Raw genomic sequence first — 15,016 nt, 5'->3', positions numbered from 1 at the left:
ACCCCCCGCCCCCCTCACCTGTTAGTGGAAAAATTGTCTTCCATGAAACCAGTCCCTGGTGCCAAAAATTTGGGGACCACTGACATAGAGGAGTAGCCAGGGATCATGTCAGGAAGGTGGCTTAGGACCAGACCACAAATACACAAAGTGTCAGGGTAAGAATCCAGGCTATGCCCTCTGCAGTAGAGCTTCTCACACCCTAACATTCACAGAAACCACTGGGGTCTCGTCAAATGCACACACTGACTCAGTAGGTCTGAGGTGGGCTGGAAAGTCTGTGTTTATGGTAAGTTTTGAGTGATGCTGATGTTGCTGGTCCTCAGATCATACTTTGAGTAACAAGACGCTAGACAACAGCAGGAAACCATTTCTGGGCTGGGGTTGGGAGTGAAGGATAGGGGTGGGATAGAAAGTTGCCTAAGACACCTCCTCTAAATTTCAGCCAACTGGGCCGGCATGGTGGCTCACGCCTTTAATCCTAGCACTCTGGGAGGCTGAGGCAGGAGGATCCTTTGATGTCAGGAGTTCTAGACCAACCTGAGCAAGACCTCACCTCTACTAAAAATAGAAGAATTAGCTGGGCATTGTGGCTCGGGAACTGAGGCAGGAGGATGGCTTGAGCCCAGGAGTTTGAGGTTGCAGTGAGCTATGATGACACCACTGCACTCTACCCGGGGTGATTGAGTGAGACTCTGTCACGAAAAAAAAAAAATAATAATAAGCTGCAGCCAACAATTTTAAAGACATATAAACCTACAATATTGTATTTAATCTATTTATAGAACCTTTTTCTATATGCCCCACCCTTCCTTTCAGACTCCAAGATGTCTTGCCTGAAGAAATATTTTAAGCCACACTTTTCCTTTCTTTCATACAGAGCAAGGCTAAAGAGCTGCCTCTTTCTGCTGTACGTTTTATGGAAGAACTGGGTGAATGTGCCTTTGGAAAAATCTATAAAGGCCATCTCTATCTCCCAGGCATGGACCACGCTCAGCTGGTCGCCATCAAGACCTTGAAAGACTGTAACAACCCACAGCAATGGACAGAATTTCAGCAAGAAGCCTCCCTGATGGCCGAACTACACCACCCCAATATTGTCTGCCTCCTAGGTGCTGTCACTCAGGAACAACCTGTGTGCATGCTGTTTGAGTATACGAATCAGGGGGACCTCCATGAGTTCCTCATCATGCGATCCCCACATTCCGATGTTGGCTGCAGCAGCGATGAAGATGGGACTGTGAAGTCCAGCCTGGATCATGGAGATTTTCTGCACATTGCAATTCAGATCGCAGCTGGCATGGAATACCTGTCCAGTCACTTCTTTGTCCACAAGGACCTTGCAGCACGCAATATTTTAATCGGAGAGCAACTTCATGTAAAGATTTCAGACCTTGGGCTTTCCAGAGAAATTTACTCCGCTGATTACTACAGGGTACAGAGTAAGTCTTTGCTGCCCATTCGCTGGATGCCCCCCGAAGCCATCATGTATGGCAAATTCTCTTCTGATTCAGATATCTGGTCCTTTGGGGTTGTCTTGTGGGAGATTTTCAGTTTTGGACTCCAGCCGTATTATGGATTTAGTAACCAGGAAGTGATCGAGATGGTGAGAAAGCGACAGCTCTTGCCATGCTCTGAAGACTGCCCGCCCAGAATGTACAGCCTCATGACAGAGTGCTGGAGTGAGATTCCTTCCAGAAGACCAAGATTTAAAGATATTCACGTCCGGCTTCGGTCCTGGGAGGGACTCTCAAGTCACACCAGCTCTACTACTCCTTCCGGGGGAAATGCTACCACGCAGACAACCTCCCTCAGTGCCAGCCCAGTGAGTAATCTCAGTAACCCCAGATATCCCAATTTTATGTTCCCAAGCCAGGGCATTACACCGCAGGGCCAGATTGCTGGTTTCATTGGCCCACCAATACCTCAGAACCAGCGGTTCATTCCCATCAATGGATACCCAATACCTCCTGGATATGCAGCATTTCCAGCTGCCCACTACCAGCCGACAGGCCCTCCCAGAGTGATTCAGCACTGCCCACCTCCCAAGAGTCGGTCCCCAAGCAGCGCCAGTGGGTCTACTAGCACTGGTCATGTGACCAGCTTGCCCTCATCAGGATCCAATCAGGAAGCAAATATTCCTTTACTACCACATATGTCGATTCCAAATCATCCTAGTGGAATGGGTATCACCGTTTTTGGCAACAAATCTCAAAAACCCTACAAAATAGACTCAAAGCAGCCATCTTTGCTAGGAGACTCCAATATTCATGGACACACCGAATCTATGATTTCTGCAGAATTGTAAAATGCACAACTTTATATATGTGGTATACAGGACAATCTAGAATGCCGTAGAAAAGATTTATATTCAAATGTTTTTATTAAAGTAAGGTTCTCATTTAGCAGACATGGCAACACGTATCTTCTGTGAAGTTTAACTCTGTCTTACCAAGCAGGACAGACACTAGCCAGAAAAGAAACAAAAACAATGTGGGATTTACACTCCATCAGGGTACAAGACATGACGCTGGGATTGGAACATAATGGTTTCAAGGACTGAAAACTGCAAACCAGTGAAGAGGAAAAGAACCTTGTGATTAGATACCAAACCAAAAAGGAAAGTCAAATGGTGCTTTGTGACTGGTCTCTCCCCAAAATGTATATATACCGTAGCATTTGTCTACCTGCTGTCTTTTTTTCAGGACAGATGTTCAGGAATTATATTGATTCAGTTTAGACTCTGTGCATGTTTGTATGGCAGTGATGTTCAGAATCAATGAGGAAACTTCAGGCCAAATTTGAAATTCCGGATGGAAATGAGCCATAAGACAAAGTAGATCAACCCTGAAGCCTTCTCCGTAGTGGGGCTTCTTTGAGAAGGTGCAGAGTATGCCTCTTTGTGAACCTCCTCTTCTGATCATGAAGGCCTTTTCCACATTTCCTTTTTCACTGTGTGTTTACACAGCCCTTGAAATAACACAGGGCATTGGACCATAAGAAGCTGAGATGTGAATGCTGGAAATGATTGTTGGTCGATAGTTAACTTTGCCACATTAGGCATGAGGTGCCAAGGGAAGCACAGGAGTCCCTCAGCCTAGATCAGCATCCAAGGGAGAGGAAAAAGGGTTCCCATGGTGACAGCCTCCACAGGAGCTTCCCTGGATCAGTAACATTGAAAAATAAATGTGTGGCTTAGTTGAGCACACCCATGCCTTGCAACCCCTTGTTGACAGGTTGTCCAAGGTGTCAGGGTGCTTACCATCAATGGACTCTAGGGAAGTAGGAAATCCCATGATGATACCAATATTTAGTAAATTAAAAGTTTCTCTCACTTTTTTTTCCATGCTAGAAATGTTCACAGATTTGATTCTAGCCCCAAGAGTTATAACAATTTATTCATAGAGTTAGTTGGAATCCAAAGACAATGAATTCTATTTTGTAAAATATTACATATTTCTAAAAAGCAAATACTGAGTTCTCATTTCAAAGACTAGCAAGAACTGAATTTTCTAAGCTGGTAAATACAAGCAACACGATCATTTTTGCCTTAGTTAGAGGGAGGTATCAAATGTGCATCTCATGGCATTTACCTGCCAACCATGTTTTGCCAAATTTAGAATTCTTATGGGTTTCAAGTTCTATATAGAAAGGAATTTTGTATTTGATTTTTCTCTTGTTAAAAAAAACTTTATTCTAAGAACAATGTCTCAAAGTCTCATTTTCATTTTAAAGGTATAAAAGAATTATAAAGAGACTTACAGGATCTAAAGTAATTCCTGGAAATGATATTTAATGAGGAGAATGTATGAAAATTAGAAACACATTGATTTTTGTTTTTTAAAATACAATTAGCATGAGAAATCAAGAAAATATGTTTACCAAAGTGTGTTGCAATTTTCCCAAACCTGAGTCTTCAAACCACAAACATGAACGTATAGGTACTGTGAACTCAAGGAATTGGCTATATCCAGATTTCTGGGCAATAAATTAAGACATTTTTGTGGCATAAATAAGCTGATTCAGAAATTACATTTTTTAGCTTTAGGTAGAGGAGAATATTTGTATCCTTTTGTTGCTATGCAACTGTTTAATGATGAAGCTTCAAACCACAATTTTGTATATCATATGACAATCAATTGTTTTCCAAGAATATTTATTATTTTAAGTAAACACAATTTCAGTGAATCTGAGTTTTTCTAGGAGTCCCTTAAAGGGAAATTAGCATTCCATGAGCCAGTAAAATACCTACTCTGGAAAAACATTATTACGGATAAAAAATGAATTCAAGTTAGTTTTTTATAAAGAACTATAACATTTATTTTAAACATTTTATAATAACTGAAATCATTAAGGTGAACAAGCGAAATTTCAAAACCACTTGTAATAATGTATTTTATAATAGCACTGTGATACTATATAACACAGTTCCTTTTGTATTAAAGTAGTATTTTTTCACAAACTGAAAAATATCTTTTGCTTTGTTGACAATGTTTTGTAAGATGACTTTATTTTCAGATTCTTTTTTTTGCACAAAACTATGTTTATGGTTTGTATCACAGAAGTGAAAATATATCTCTGCATTTTTATATCTGGTCTGTTTTCTTGTTTCCTTTGTTTGTTTTTAGCTTGATATAAACTTTCTTCAAATATATGATGGCCATATTCAGATATCTCACCCTACCATATCTTTCCCTATTTTCACTGCATGCATTTAATCATTGTATTACTTAATGTTTGATTTGTTATTATGGGCATTTCAAATAGACAAGCATTGAATTGTAATGACAAAAAAAGGCTATTTTATATTGAGGATATATGCATTTGTATTTCACACACCAGAGATGATATTAAACACTGATTATTTTATGCTGCTGTTTATTAAAAATGTTTACTATAAAATATTATTTCCTGAACATTGCTATCATAGAGGTATTTGGAAATTTTAATATTATTTCTCCTAATTATTTACATTTCATAGAAAGAGGAATCACAGTTCCTATTTCTTGTTATTTCAATGAAATGATATTTTTTAAGTAGGCTTTCAAAATGGACTTGGGAATTCTTTTCCTAGAGACCATAGGTAGAGGGGGAAATCCCAATGATTTCATAACCAAATACTATCCACCTATATATGGCAAGCCTTGAAATTTTAAAATCAAAATAATATGTTGAATAATTACTTTACAACCAATGGGAATGTAAAAAATTGGTTTTAAGAAAAGAGTTGCATCCTTTTCTGCCTTGATGTTTCCATATGAACGTCGACATCAAAAATCATGTCTTTGGACTCTAAAGAAGAAAGGTGGTACACATCTTATCACGTCCAACTTAGATTCCAACCATATTGATAAAATAAAGGAAACGTGGCCATTTAATTGTCACAGCTTATCTTTATGACCTTATTTGCCCAAAAGAAAGAGTTCCCCATCTGGCGATTAATACACACTGTCAAGGAAAATGAGTATCATTATGAAAGTTCAAAGAACTTGTCCATTTCTGCTATTTAATACAGAAGGGAATACAGTAAAACCTTCAGGGCCTTATCCATCTGTTTTAGGTACAGCTCTTGTCAACACCTCAACGATCAAACTCAATAAAGCAACGCCTTCACATGGCAGTGAGATCCGTGTGAGGTTGGGTTTCTCCCTCTCACTTGAATTCCTCAATCTGCCCTTCACTCCCATTTCCTTCTTATGTCTCCCACACTTTTGCCCCTCTTGCATCCCCAATCCCTTCAACTCTGAGATTCCCTTAATTCCCTAATCACCAACATCTGCAGACTCCCAGCATCACCCTCCCATAATGCCTACTACAAGCCACAAAATAATAAAGAGGAACTCAATTATCTATACACCTTCAAAGAGGAATACTCTTCTCAGTGGTTCCCAAAGTAAGAAACAGCAGCACCCTGGAACTTGTTGGAAATGCAAATTATCGAGCCCCACTTAGAAGTACTAAATCAGAAATTCTGGGGATGGGACCCAGCACTTTGTGTTTTAACAAGCCCTCCAGGTGATTCTGGTAGACTCTAACGAATTGAGAACCACAGAACCAACCTAATTTAAAAGGGGCGGTGATCATTACATTTTTGGTGATAAATATAAGCATTTAATACCATTTTAGCTACTTTATTCCCCTTAAATAAAATCAAGCTTTACTTAAAAATTCAGTACTAAGAATTCAGCACTAAAATGGCTGCTAATTTGTTATCATTAATTTTTTGTAGTTGTTCACTTGGATAGAAAACTGACAGCACCTAGCCTTTTTCAAGAATATATTTCCCATATAATCGACCCAAGACTTACATTCTTGGGTAGTGGCCATAAGCTTTTTTCTTCATATGGACAAGCTCAAAGAAGTTGGTCTCTTAGTATACCTTTTTTGACTCTTGAACTGATGATTAACAAAACTAGAAGAACTTCCTTCTGTGTGGCAACTTAAAAGTTAAGGCCAAGGATAGACTGGCCATTTTGAGGAGTCAGCATCAAGCAGGAAGCTGCTGCAGAGGCTCCCCTCCCTCCCCTGCACCTCCTGTGACACCCTGACCCAGCTGCCTGGATGCAGTCACCTGTCGCTTGTTCTGCCATCTCCCTTTGCCAGCTGTGGTCCATCAGTCCTTCGATGGCTGTGAGTGCTACTCTGCTGGGGCTTCGCTCCCACTGCCTTAAGTCTAGAGGGCTGAAAGCTCTGAGGGAGGACAGCATGAGGGATCCAAGGGAGGTACTAGAGGTGAAGTTCATACTCTTCTTAATTGAGAGAGCATTTTCTTCAGCCAATAGCTCAAATGCTAAAGAGGAAGCACTAGATTAGAGGAGAAAAAGGAGCAAGAGAGCACACACAAGAAAGGGTTTTCTTTGCAACCAAAATATGACTGCACCCAAAGTTTAATGCCAAGACTATTAGGGCACTGTTAACTTAGGGAAGGGAGAGCCTTACAAACCATCAAAGCATTCAAGGTCAAGTAATCTTCTGGGAAATTAGTCTGGGAAGGCTTAAAAATATAGAGACACAGAAGGTTTGCTGACATATTTATAACTAGTTGAATCTTAAGTACCTATGAATTGCTTATTCACAAATGAGTACCATAACATTTGCTGGCCAGGCCTGGCAAGGTATACGTACTCTTACCGAAGTGACTATGTTAGCAAATACAGTCATGAGTCGCTTAACAACAAAGGTACCTTCTGAGAAGCTATACCTGCTATGGTAAAAGTAAGGGTTCTGATTTCAGATTGTCAGGGCTTACATCTCCCCCTCATCCCCTGGTAACCATGTGAACCTAGGTAAGTTCCTAACCTGCTGTTTCTTCACCTGAACAAGTAACTATTTCACAGAACTGTCATGAGACTTAAGTGAGCTAGTTCGCGTAAGCTGCAGAGAAGACCTCCGAACAAAAAGTTCTCAAAAAATGTAGTCTACACAATTTTATAATTTTTCTGTTATATCTCAGAATTAGTATGAGCATTTAATGAGAATATATATAAATATAGGAGAAGTACCTGGCACATAGTAAGCGCTCAAAAAGTGATAACATTGCTATTATTCAATGTGTTTTAAACAATTTTTTTTTTGAGATAGGGTCTTGTTCTGTTGCCCGGCTAGAGTGCAGTGGTGTCATCATAGTTCACTGCAGCCTCCAATCCCTGGGCTCAAGAGATCCTCCCACCTTAGCCTCCCAAAGTACCCTGCATCTCAGGTGCCTTACAGAAAGAGACCTCATTATTTTGTAATTAACACACTTGAAATTTGGGGGCATGTACAACTTTGACTTTAAAAAGAAGAACCAAGCATTTCTTGAGCCAAGGCATTTATAAGCTAAAATAAAAATTTTAAACGAGAAATTTCAGGAATTCAAGTCACTGAGCTATGCTTCCCACCTCTTTCTTCCTGTTTGATCCTTGAAGATTAGCATCCAGGGCTTTTCATGACATTTATATTGAGGAAGGAATATAAGATTATTAAAAGCAGAGAAACTCAATATTGGGAACTCACATCAAAAGGTCTTCAAGACAAAGAAGAGATCAGATGATTTGAAACCAGAGTTACTAGAAGCATGTGTGCTGCACTTCATTTTCTAGTTAACAGCGTAACATACGTCAAAATATGATTTAAAGCACTTCTCACAGCTGAGCTGACATTTGGTGATCCTCAGCCTTCTTTTGCTCTTGAGGATGGGGGTTCAAATCCAAATGAGGTTAACACTTTGTACTGCTACATATTACTAGTGAATGAGGAAAACAGTCTTTTAGTTTAAGGAAAATGAAAACATCTGTTTGAGTCCTGAGGGAAAGAATTATTTTTAAAAAGATGGGGAGAGGATGCCTGGTTGTTAAAGCTGGAGACAGCCTTAGTAACATGGCAAATGTTAAATAATTACACTATCAGTTGCCTTGTTCCCCTAAGATGCTGAAAATGTGTACTTGAGCCTTTGTTTGGTCTTCATTTTTCAGGATTCCATACCTACAGTTATCCCCTTATCCTGTCTAAAGTCATATGTTACTATCTATTAACTGGCATCAAGTTCTTTTCAGACTAAATCAAGTAAAATCCAGTTCAGTAAGTGACCAACCATTTGCAACATAACTTGTCTCGGTCAATAGCTATGCATTCTGGATAAGAAGCATATTAGTTATCTGTTGCCTCTTAACAGAATACCACAAACTTAGTATCTTAAAGCAATACCTACTTATTAACCCACAGTTCATCAGTCTAATTAGGACACGGCTTGACTGGATTCTCTGCTCAGGATCTCACAAGGTGTTGTTGGCCAGGTTCTGTTCTGATCTGGAATTCAGGTCCTCTTCTGAGCTCATATGGTTGTGGAGAATTCCGTTCCTTGTGATGGTAGGATTAAGACCCTGATTCTCTTGCTGGCTGTCAGCCAGTGTTCACTCTCAGCTCCTAGAGGCTGCTCGCATCCCTTGCCACCTTTCCTGGACTCTCAGATTTTCAAAGCTAGCAACAGAGGATGTCCTTCACGTGGAATCCCTCTCATTCCTTGACTCGCTGACTTCAGGAAGGGCCCAGTCCCACTTAAGGGCTCAACTGATTAGATCAGGCTCACCGAGGATAGTGTCCTTTTCTTAAAGTCAGATGTGCCATGTAACTTAATCACAGCAGTAAAATCCATCATATCCACAGTCCTGAGGACTGTTCAGGGAGTAGGGATCCTGGGGTTCCTCTTAGATCTCTGTCTACCAGATAAGTACATGCAAGATTTCTCTTTTCAAATGCCTAGTCCCATTTTTAGGGGGAAGAACTGGGAGAGAAAGCCCAAAAAAGCATATAGTAGACTTAATTAAATCTACTCTTCACTCGAAGGTACAGAAGTACTAAAGATCAACATAAAAATAATTTTTTTATAAATAATAATAGCTGGCATTTTTTGAGCTATATATGGAGTACTGCAAATATATTCATAAGTTGCAGAAATCGGGCTCAGTTATTAGTGAACAGATAATCTAAAAGATAAGATAGGATACACACTTGGTTAACTGATACGTATATGGGCACATATTCCATAGAGCAGTGGTCTGGCTTTCTTGGATTTACATTTTAATGGCAGGAGACTCAGAAAGCTAACAGGTAGAAATGCAGCCAAAGCAACTAACAGAAACAAAAATAACAGATGGACAAAGATATTCCCATCAACTATTGAGAGTAGCAATAATTTATTTAAAAAGGCCGGGGAGCTCGCTTGGTAGAACATGAGACATTTGAGAGGCAGGTTAGCATAGTGGTTAAAAGCATAGACTCTGGAGCCAGATATCCTGGGTTTGCACCCTGGCTCTGTTGCATTCCAGCTGTGTAACCTTGGGAAAATTCCCTAGTGTCTCTGTGCCTCAGTTTCCCTGATCTTTAAATTAGAGTTGTTTGTAAGGATGAAATTCATTCTCATAAAGCACTTAGAACAATGAGCTCAGCGTATGGAAAGTGAAGGTGCTGGCTATTACACCAGGCAGGAACTGGGTCCTTGGCAGACATTGTATCTTCCCTCAATATTTCATATAGCCGGCTCTATGTCATCGTTCACGCATGAGTTCGAACCTCCACTCCTGACCACCATTTCTAACCCTTAACTATCCACCCCACTTTCTATCACATTTCATTGTCCATATAGCACTTATCACGATCTGCAATTGTGATTTTTGTTTTGCATACTTGTTTCGTTTTTGCGTACTTATAAACTGTATATTGGAGCCATAAAGACAGTGACTTCATTTGAATCTTTTCACCGCATGTAAGACAGGTGCTTAATAAGTATTTGTGAAATGAATGAACTAATTGAACTGACATCCCATTTCCATAAAATTAGTAAGTCAGTAGTAAGCAAAGATGCCAGGCTCTGTAGTTGGTGCTGGTAATTTGAACAGCACCTTTAAGTAGTTCACAGTCTGGTGTAGAAGACAACAGGCAATTGTGGTACAGTGTGACAAATGCTAACAAGGAGGCAACTATAGGGTCCCGTGGGGTCACAAAAGAGGGGAGCCTAATTTTGTCTGAGAGGATCCCTTAAGAAGTTGTTAAATCTGAGAGATGAGCGATGGAAAAATGGGTGCAGAAGGGGTGGAACGAGTGTGGCATATGCTTAGGTAAAAGGAACAGCAAGTGCACAACTGTGAGGAAAGAGACGGGAATCTGAGAAATTGTAAGGAGTTCCCTCTTCCTGAAGCACTCTCCCGGGGTCATTGTAGGATTCCATGACATAATAAAAATTTATGCTCACGTACTATGAATGGTAACCCGCCGTGTAAGTTAAGATGTTATGAGTAAGTGCAGACCTGTACCTAAGGGTCACTTATCCAAAGAAAAAGGAAGGATTATTTCAAAGAGGGACTTCGTGTGACGGCTTCAGTGGCTTACAAGCTGGGTCCTGGAACCTCAGCCCCTACCCTAGTTGTGCTGAGTCCACGTTGGTGGACTGAGCGGGGGTGATGTCGCTTTGACCGCGGATCTCATTGGCCTTTCAAAGTGAAACTGTTGGAGGATTGGTTGCGGCGGTATCCAGAGGACTGCTCGCTGATTGGATGAGAGGCGACCGTCCCTCCCCCTGCTTTGTACTTTCCCCGGGGCCTGTTGCTTGGCAACCGATTGCTTGGCTTCCTCCAGCTAAGCCGATACCGCCTTACACCTGTGAAGCGGAGACAACTTGCTAGAACCTACTTACGCTTACACCTGCCGCTCCCACTTCACGCGCCGACAACACGAGCTTGTCCCAGTTGCTTATCCAAGTTTGTCTTGAGACTGGCTGTGGACTGGCACTGCAGTGACACTCCGCAGACGAGAAGGTGCCCAAGTTTTCCATCTGGAAGTTCCCGGTTAGAGCAGTCTGAGTAGAAAAGAAAATCACTGTTGTGTTCTGAATTTAGAAGCTACTTATCTTAGGGACGTTCTGAGCTTCTAGAAAGCAAGTAACTTCTATCAGTTTACTAAGTGTGGGAGAGTGACCCATAACCTCAGACCCTTCCTCAGAGTAACCCTAAGGAGTTTGGGGACAAGTGCTAGACCCTCTGCTGCCTTAACTGCGTTAACATGCACTGCAGAGCTTGCCTCTTGCTGGAAAGAGACTTCGATGAGTTCAAGGTGAACAATTTTGAGGTGAGTACTGGGCACGGGGAGGGATGTATTTGTGTATAATTTTTAAGAAGCAGTTTAACCCGTATTTGTTGTGTAAGTCGTCATTTAGTTTAACCTAATTTGCCACTACAGTATTGTCATTTAATGAATCTATTTCGCTACAGTAATGCATTTCATAATAATAAAAATTATTATTACTTCAAAATAATAATGGTTAACAATATTGAGCACGCTGCACTAACTTGTGTGAATTTAAGCCCTGAATACCAGGGTTATCAGGTAGGAAGTGAATAGAAGGCACAAGATTACGCTCATTAATTATAGTACTGTAAAATAAGTAGTGTTTCATTTTAGCTACCAGAAACCTAAGCCTCCTGAAAGATTCAGTAAAGATTTAGCCCCAGGATTTTATATAACAGGGTTTTCTAACATCAAAACCCTTGCTCCTAATTCTTGTGTTCCACTTACTTATTGTCTAATGCACATATACCAGCATAACACATAAATGCCCTCCCCTTATAATTCTAATACAGATGAAGGCAATACCCTTTGCCCCAAATGCCACCAACGAAGTTCCCAATATCCATGGGTGCCACGGGCTTATTTATGGAGAATGAAAAATGGAAGAGGGAGGAAAGAAGTTGTGCTTAAATGAAAGAATAGAAACCTATCCATAGAAGGAGGGTATGGAGTGCTTCCCACAGTTGCTTCAAGGCTAGTTCAGTGGCATTGTTCGTTTTTTACCTTTGCTCTAAACATATTGCCTTCACTGGAGATGTTAGGAACAATTGTTGAGTCCAACAACAAACATCCCAGAGGCATGGATCTAACATTTAATGTTTTTGCTTAGCCTGAACTTTATAGTTCTCTGGTCAAAGAGAATCCAATAAAGGGATCTGTAAATATAGATAATGTAGATAATAGAGATATACTGTTCATAAAACAAAGCACCTAACATACTTAATAACTATGTGGTTGCTTAGAAATATTTATTGAGTGTATTTAAGTGTACTCAGTACAATGGGTAACGTTTTCTATGAAATACATTCTTATCCCTCCACTGGAACAATACCTCAAGTGTAGGAAAAATTTATTTTTATATACAAGTATAATTTTGGATTTTTTTTCTTAATGAAAATTTTCCTACTTAATGCCTTCCATATAGCATTTATACAAATTTAAAAAGCTTTGAAGAACATATGCTTTCCAACTATTTCCTTCTTTTTTAATGTGAATCTTAAATTGACTTTGACTTACATGAACAGTACATAAGTCACGTCATCCACCCTAATCTTTTTTTTTTTTTTTTTTTTTTTGAGACAGAGTCTCACTTTGTTGCCCAGGCTAGAGTGAGTGTCGTGGCGTCAGCCTAGCTCACAGCAACCTCAAACTCCTGGGCTTAAGCAATCCTACTGCCTCAGCCTCCCGAGTAGCTGGGACTACAGGCATGCGCCACTATGCCCGGCTAATTTTTTCTATATATATTTTTAGTTGGCCAGATCATTTCTTTCTATTTTTAGTAGAGACGGGGGGGGGGGGGGGGGGGGTCTCGCTCAGGCTGGTCTCGAACTCCTGACCTCGAGCGATCCGCCCGCCTCGGCCTCCCAGAGGGCTAGGATTACAGACGTGAGCCACCACGCCCCGGCCACCCACCCTAATCTTAACCTTCTAGTCCTACTTGTGATTTCCACACTTAAGATTTATGTTTATTTACTATTGCATGTGTTTTCTGGAATCTACCTTAACTTCTGTGTAATAAGACACCTCCCCAGATCAGCAAATAAATAAACTTATCAAAAAAAGAAAATTGAGAGTTTTTAGAATTCAGTGCTGCCTGGTATCTACTTTTTAAAACTGCAATAAATACTTAATCTTTTTTATCTGCTTTAATTTTGTTTTTTAATTAAAGGGTATTACTGCTGTGCCTTTAGATGAAGATATGATGAAATGGGAAGCTGAAATTAGAGGTCTACAAAATTCAATTTGGCAAGGTTTGTGTTTTCAAAACCAATATATATTTTTTAAAGTCTTTATAGCATTAATCACCTATCTTCTTTATATGTATAATAAGGTTGCATTATTTTCTGGAATTCTTTATATGTATAAGTTTGCATTATATCAGCTGTCTAGAATTCTGAAAGTATTCACATGTTATTTTTTCATTATATGTCTTACATTTTTTGCCATTTGTCAACAAAGATGGAAATTTGGGGTTTGTATTTTCCTTTTTGCCAAATCTTAACGTTATTACATTTTAAAGCAAACACAATAAAGCATATCAACAGAGAATATCTTCTGCCAGTCTTCCATGAGATTAGAGAATAACTATCAAAATTCCAATTGGCTTCATCATACCACAGTTACTTCTCATTTTTCCCTCCATGATTTTCCCTCAAATTTTCATAAATCAAGTTTTCAAAAAGACTGGGCAACTATAAATTCTAATAACTATGTTTTCTTTCTATCATGGGTTAACAAGACAGATTCCTTGAGTGAGGTAGAGGAGGCAAACAGATAAGCTGATAATTACAAAAAAATATATGTGCTATTATGGATTTTGAACAAGATGGTGAAGAGGGAGTGATTAGTTATGCCTGAGGGAGTCAGGAGTATCTTCCCAAGGTGATGACATTTAAGATGAGTCCTGAAGAATGTGTAAGAGTTTGCCAGGTTCAGAAGGAGAAGGAAATTCAGGCAAGATAAACAGCACAGCAAAGCCTTGTAGATGAGAAAAGAATCAGCGGGTTCTGGAAACACTGTGTTCCATTAATATGAGATACACAATTGGCGGGCAGATATTAGGGGGTTGGAGGTAGTGGGTGGAAAGATTGGTGGGAAAGAGGCTGAGAACCATGAGATTGTGGAGAGAGACTGTTACACTATCCAGAGAGTCTTTGCATTCTATGAAACAATTTACTTAAAAATAAAACCATAGGGAGGCTAATTAGGATAATCTGTGTTAATCAGATTAATCAGCACAACATGACACTTTAGTAAAAATGTTTATTTCTATATTATAGGACTTGTCTTCCAACTGACAATAAATTTTACACCAGAGTACAACTATTCCCCTCCAGTTGTGAAATTTACAACAATTCCTTTTCATCCGAATGGTAAGGACTAAATGAGATTTTTATCATCAGGGGCTCTGTCCCTATTGTCCTTATTCCTTATAATAATCATGTTTTTTAAACACCTTTATTATCATTATAAAAGTAAGAATGCCCATGGGGTAAAATATGAAAAAGCAGACAAAAATTACAATCACCTTGAATCCTAATGCAAAGACATGCTACTCTCAGCATTTTGCCAAATTTACTTCCTATTTTCTACATGTATTTTTTCCATGTAGTTGAAGTATTACATATAAGGTTTTGTCTGGTTTTTTAATTTAAATTATGTCTTTTCCCTATCATTTAAAATGGCTCAATAATACACT

The 15,016-nt window shown here is 39.6% G+C and overlaps 2 protein-coding genes across 2 annotated transcripts in view; both read left to right on the top strand.

Moving 5' to 3' along the window:
* The window catches only part of ROR1 (receptor tyrosine kinase like orphan receptor 1), a 361,547-nt gene extending 357,175 nt beyond the window's left edge, over positions 1-4,372 (top strand). The window contains exon 9 of the mRNA XM_045547843.1: positions 878-4,372. Coding sequence (XP_045403799.1) covers positions 878-2,305 — 1,428 coding nt within the window. The 3' untranslated portion in view covers positions 2,306-4,372. The remainder of the gene's footprint in view (positions 1-877) is intronic.
* A 6,732-nt stretch (positions 4,373-11,104) lies between these two features.
* The window catches only part of UBE2U (ubiquitin conjugating enzyme E2 U), a 53,068-nt gene continuing 49,156 nt past the window's right edge, over positions 11,105-15,016 (top strand). Inside the window, 3 exon segments of the mRNA XM_045546426.1 lie at positions 11,105-11,598; positions 13,487-13,568; positions 14,598-14,690. Coding sequence (XP_045402382.1) covers positions 11,533-11,598; positions 13,487-13,568; positions 14,598-14,690 — 241 coding nt within the window. The 5' untranslated portion in view covers positions 11,105-11,532.

The sequence above is a fragment of the Lemur catta genome, chromosome 3, assembly GCF_020740605.2.
Source record: "Lemur catta isolate mLemCat1 chromosome 3, mLemCat1.pri, whole genome shotgun sequence".
Lineage (NCBI taxonomy): Eukaryota > Metazoa > Chordata > Mammalia > Primates > Lemuridae > Lemur > Lemur catta.
Note: the sequence above shows the minus strand (reverse complement) of the source record. Positions and strands in the feature narration are given on the sequence as shown.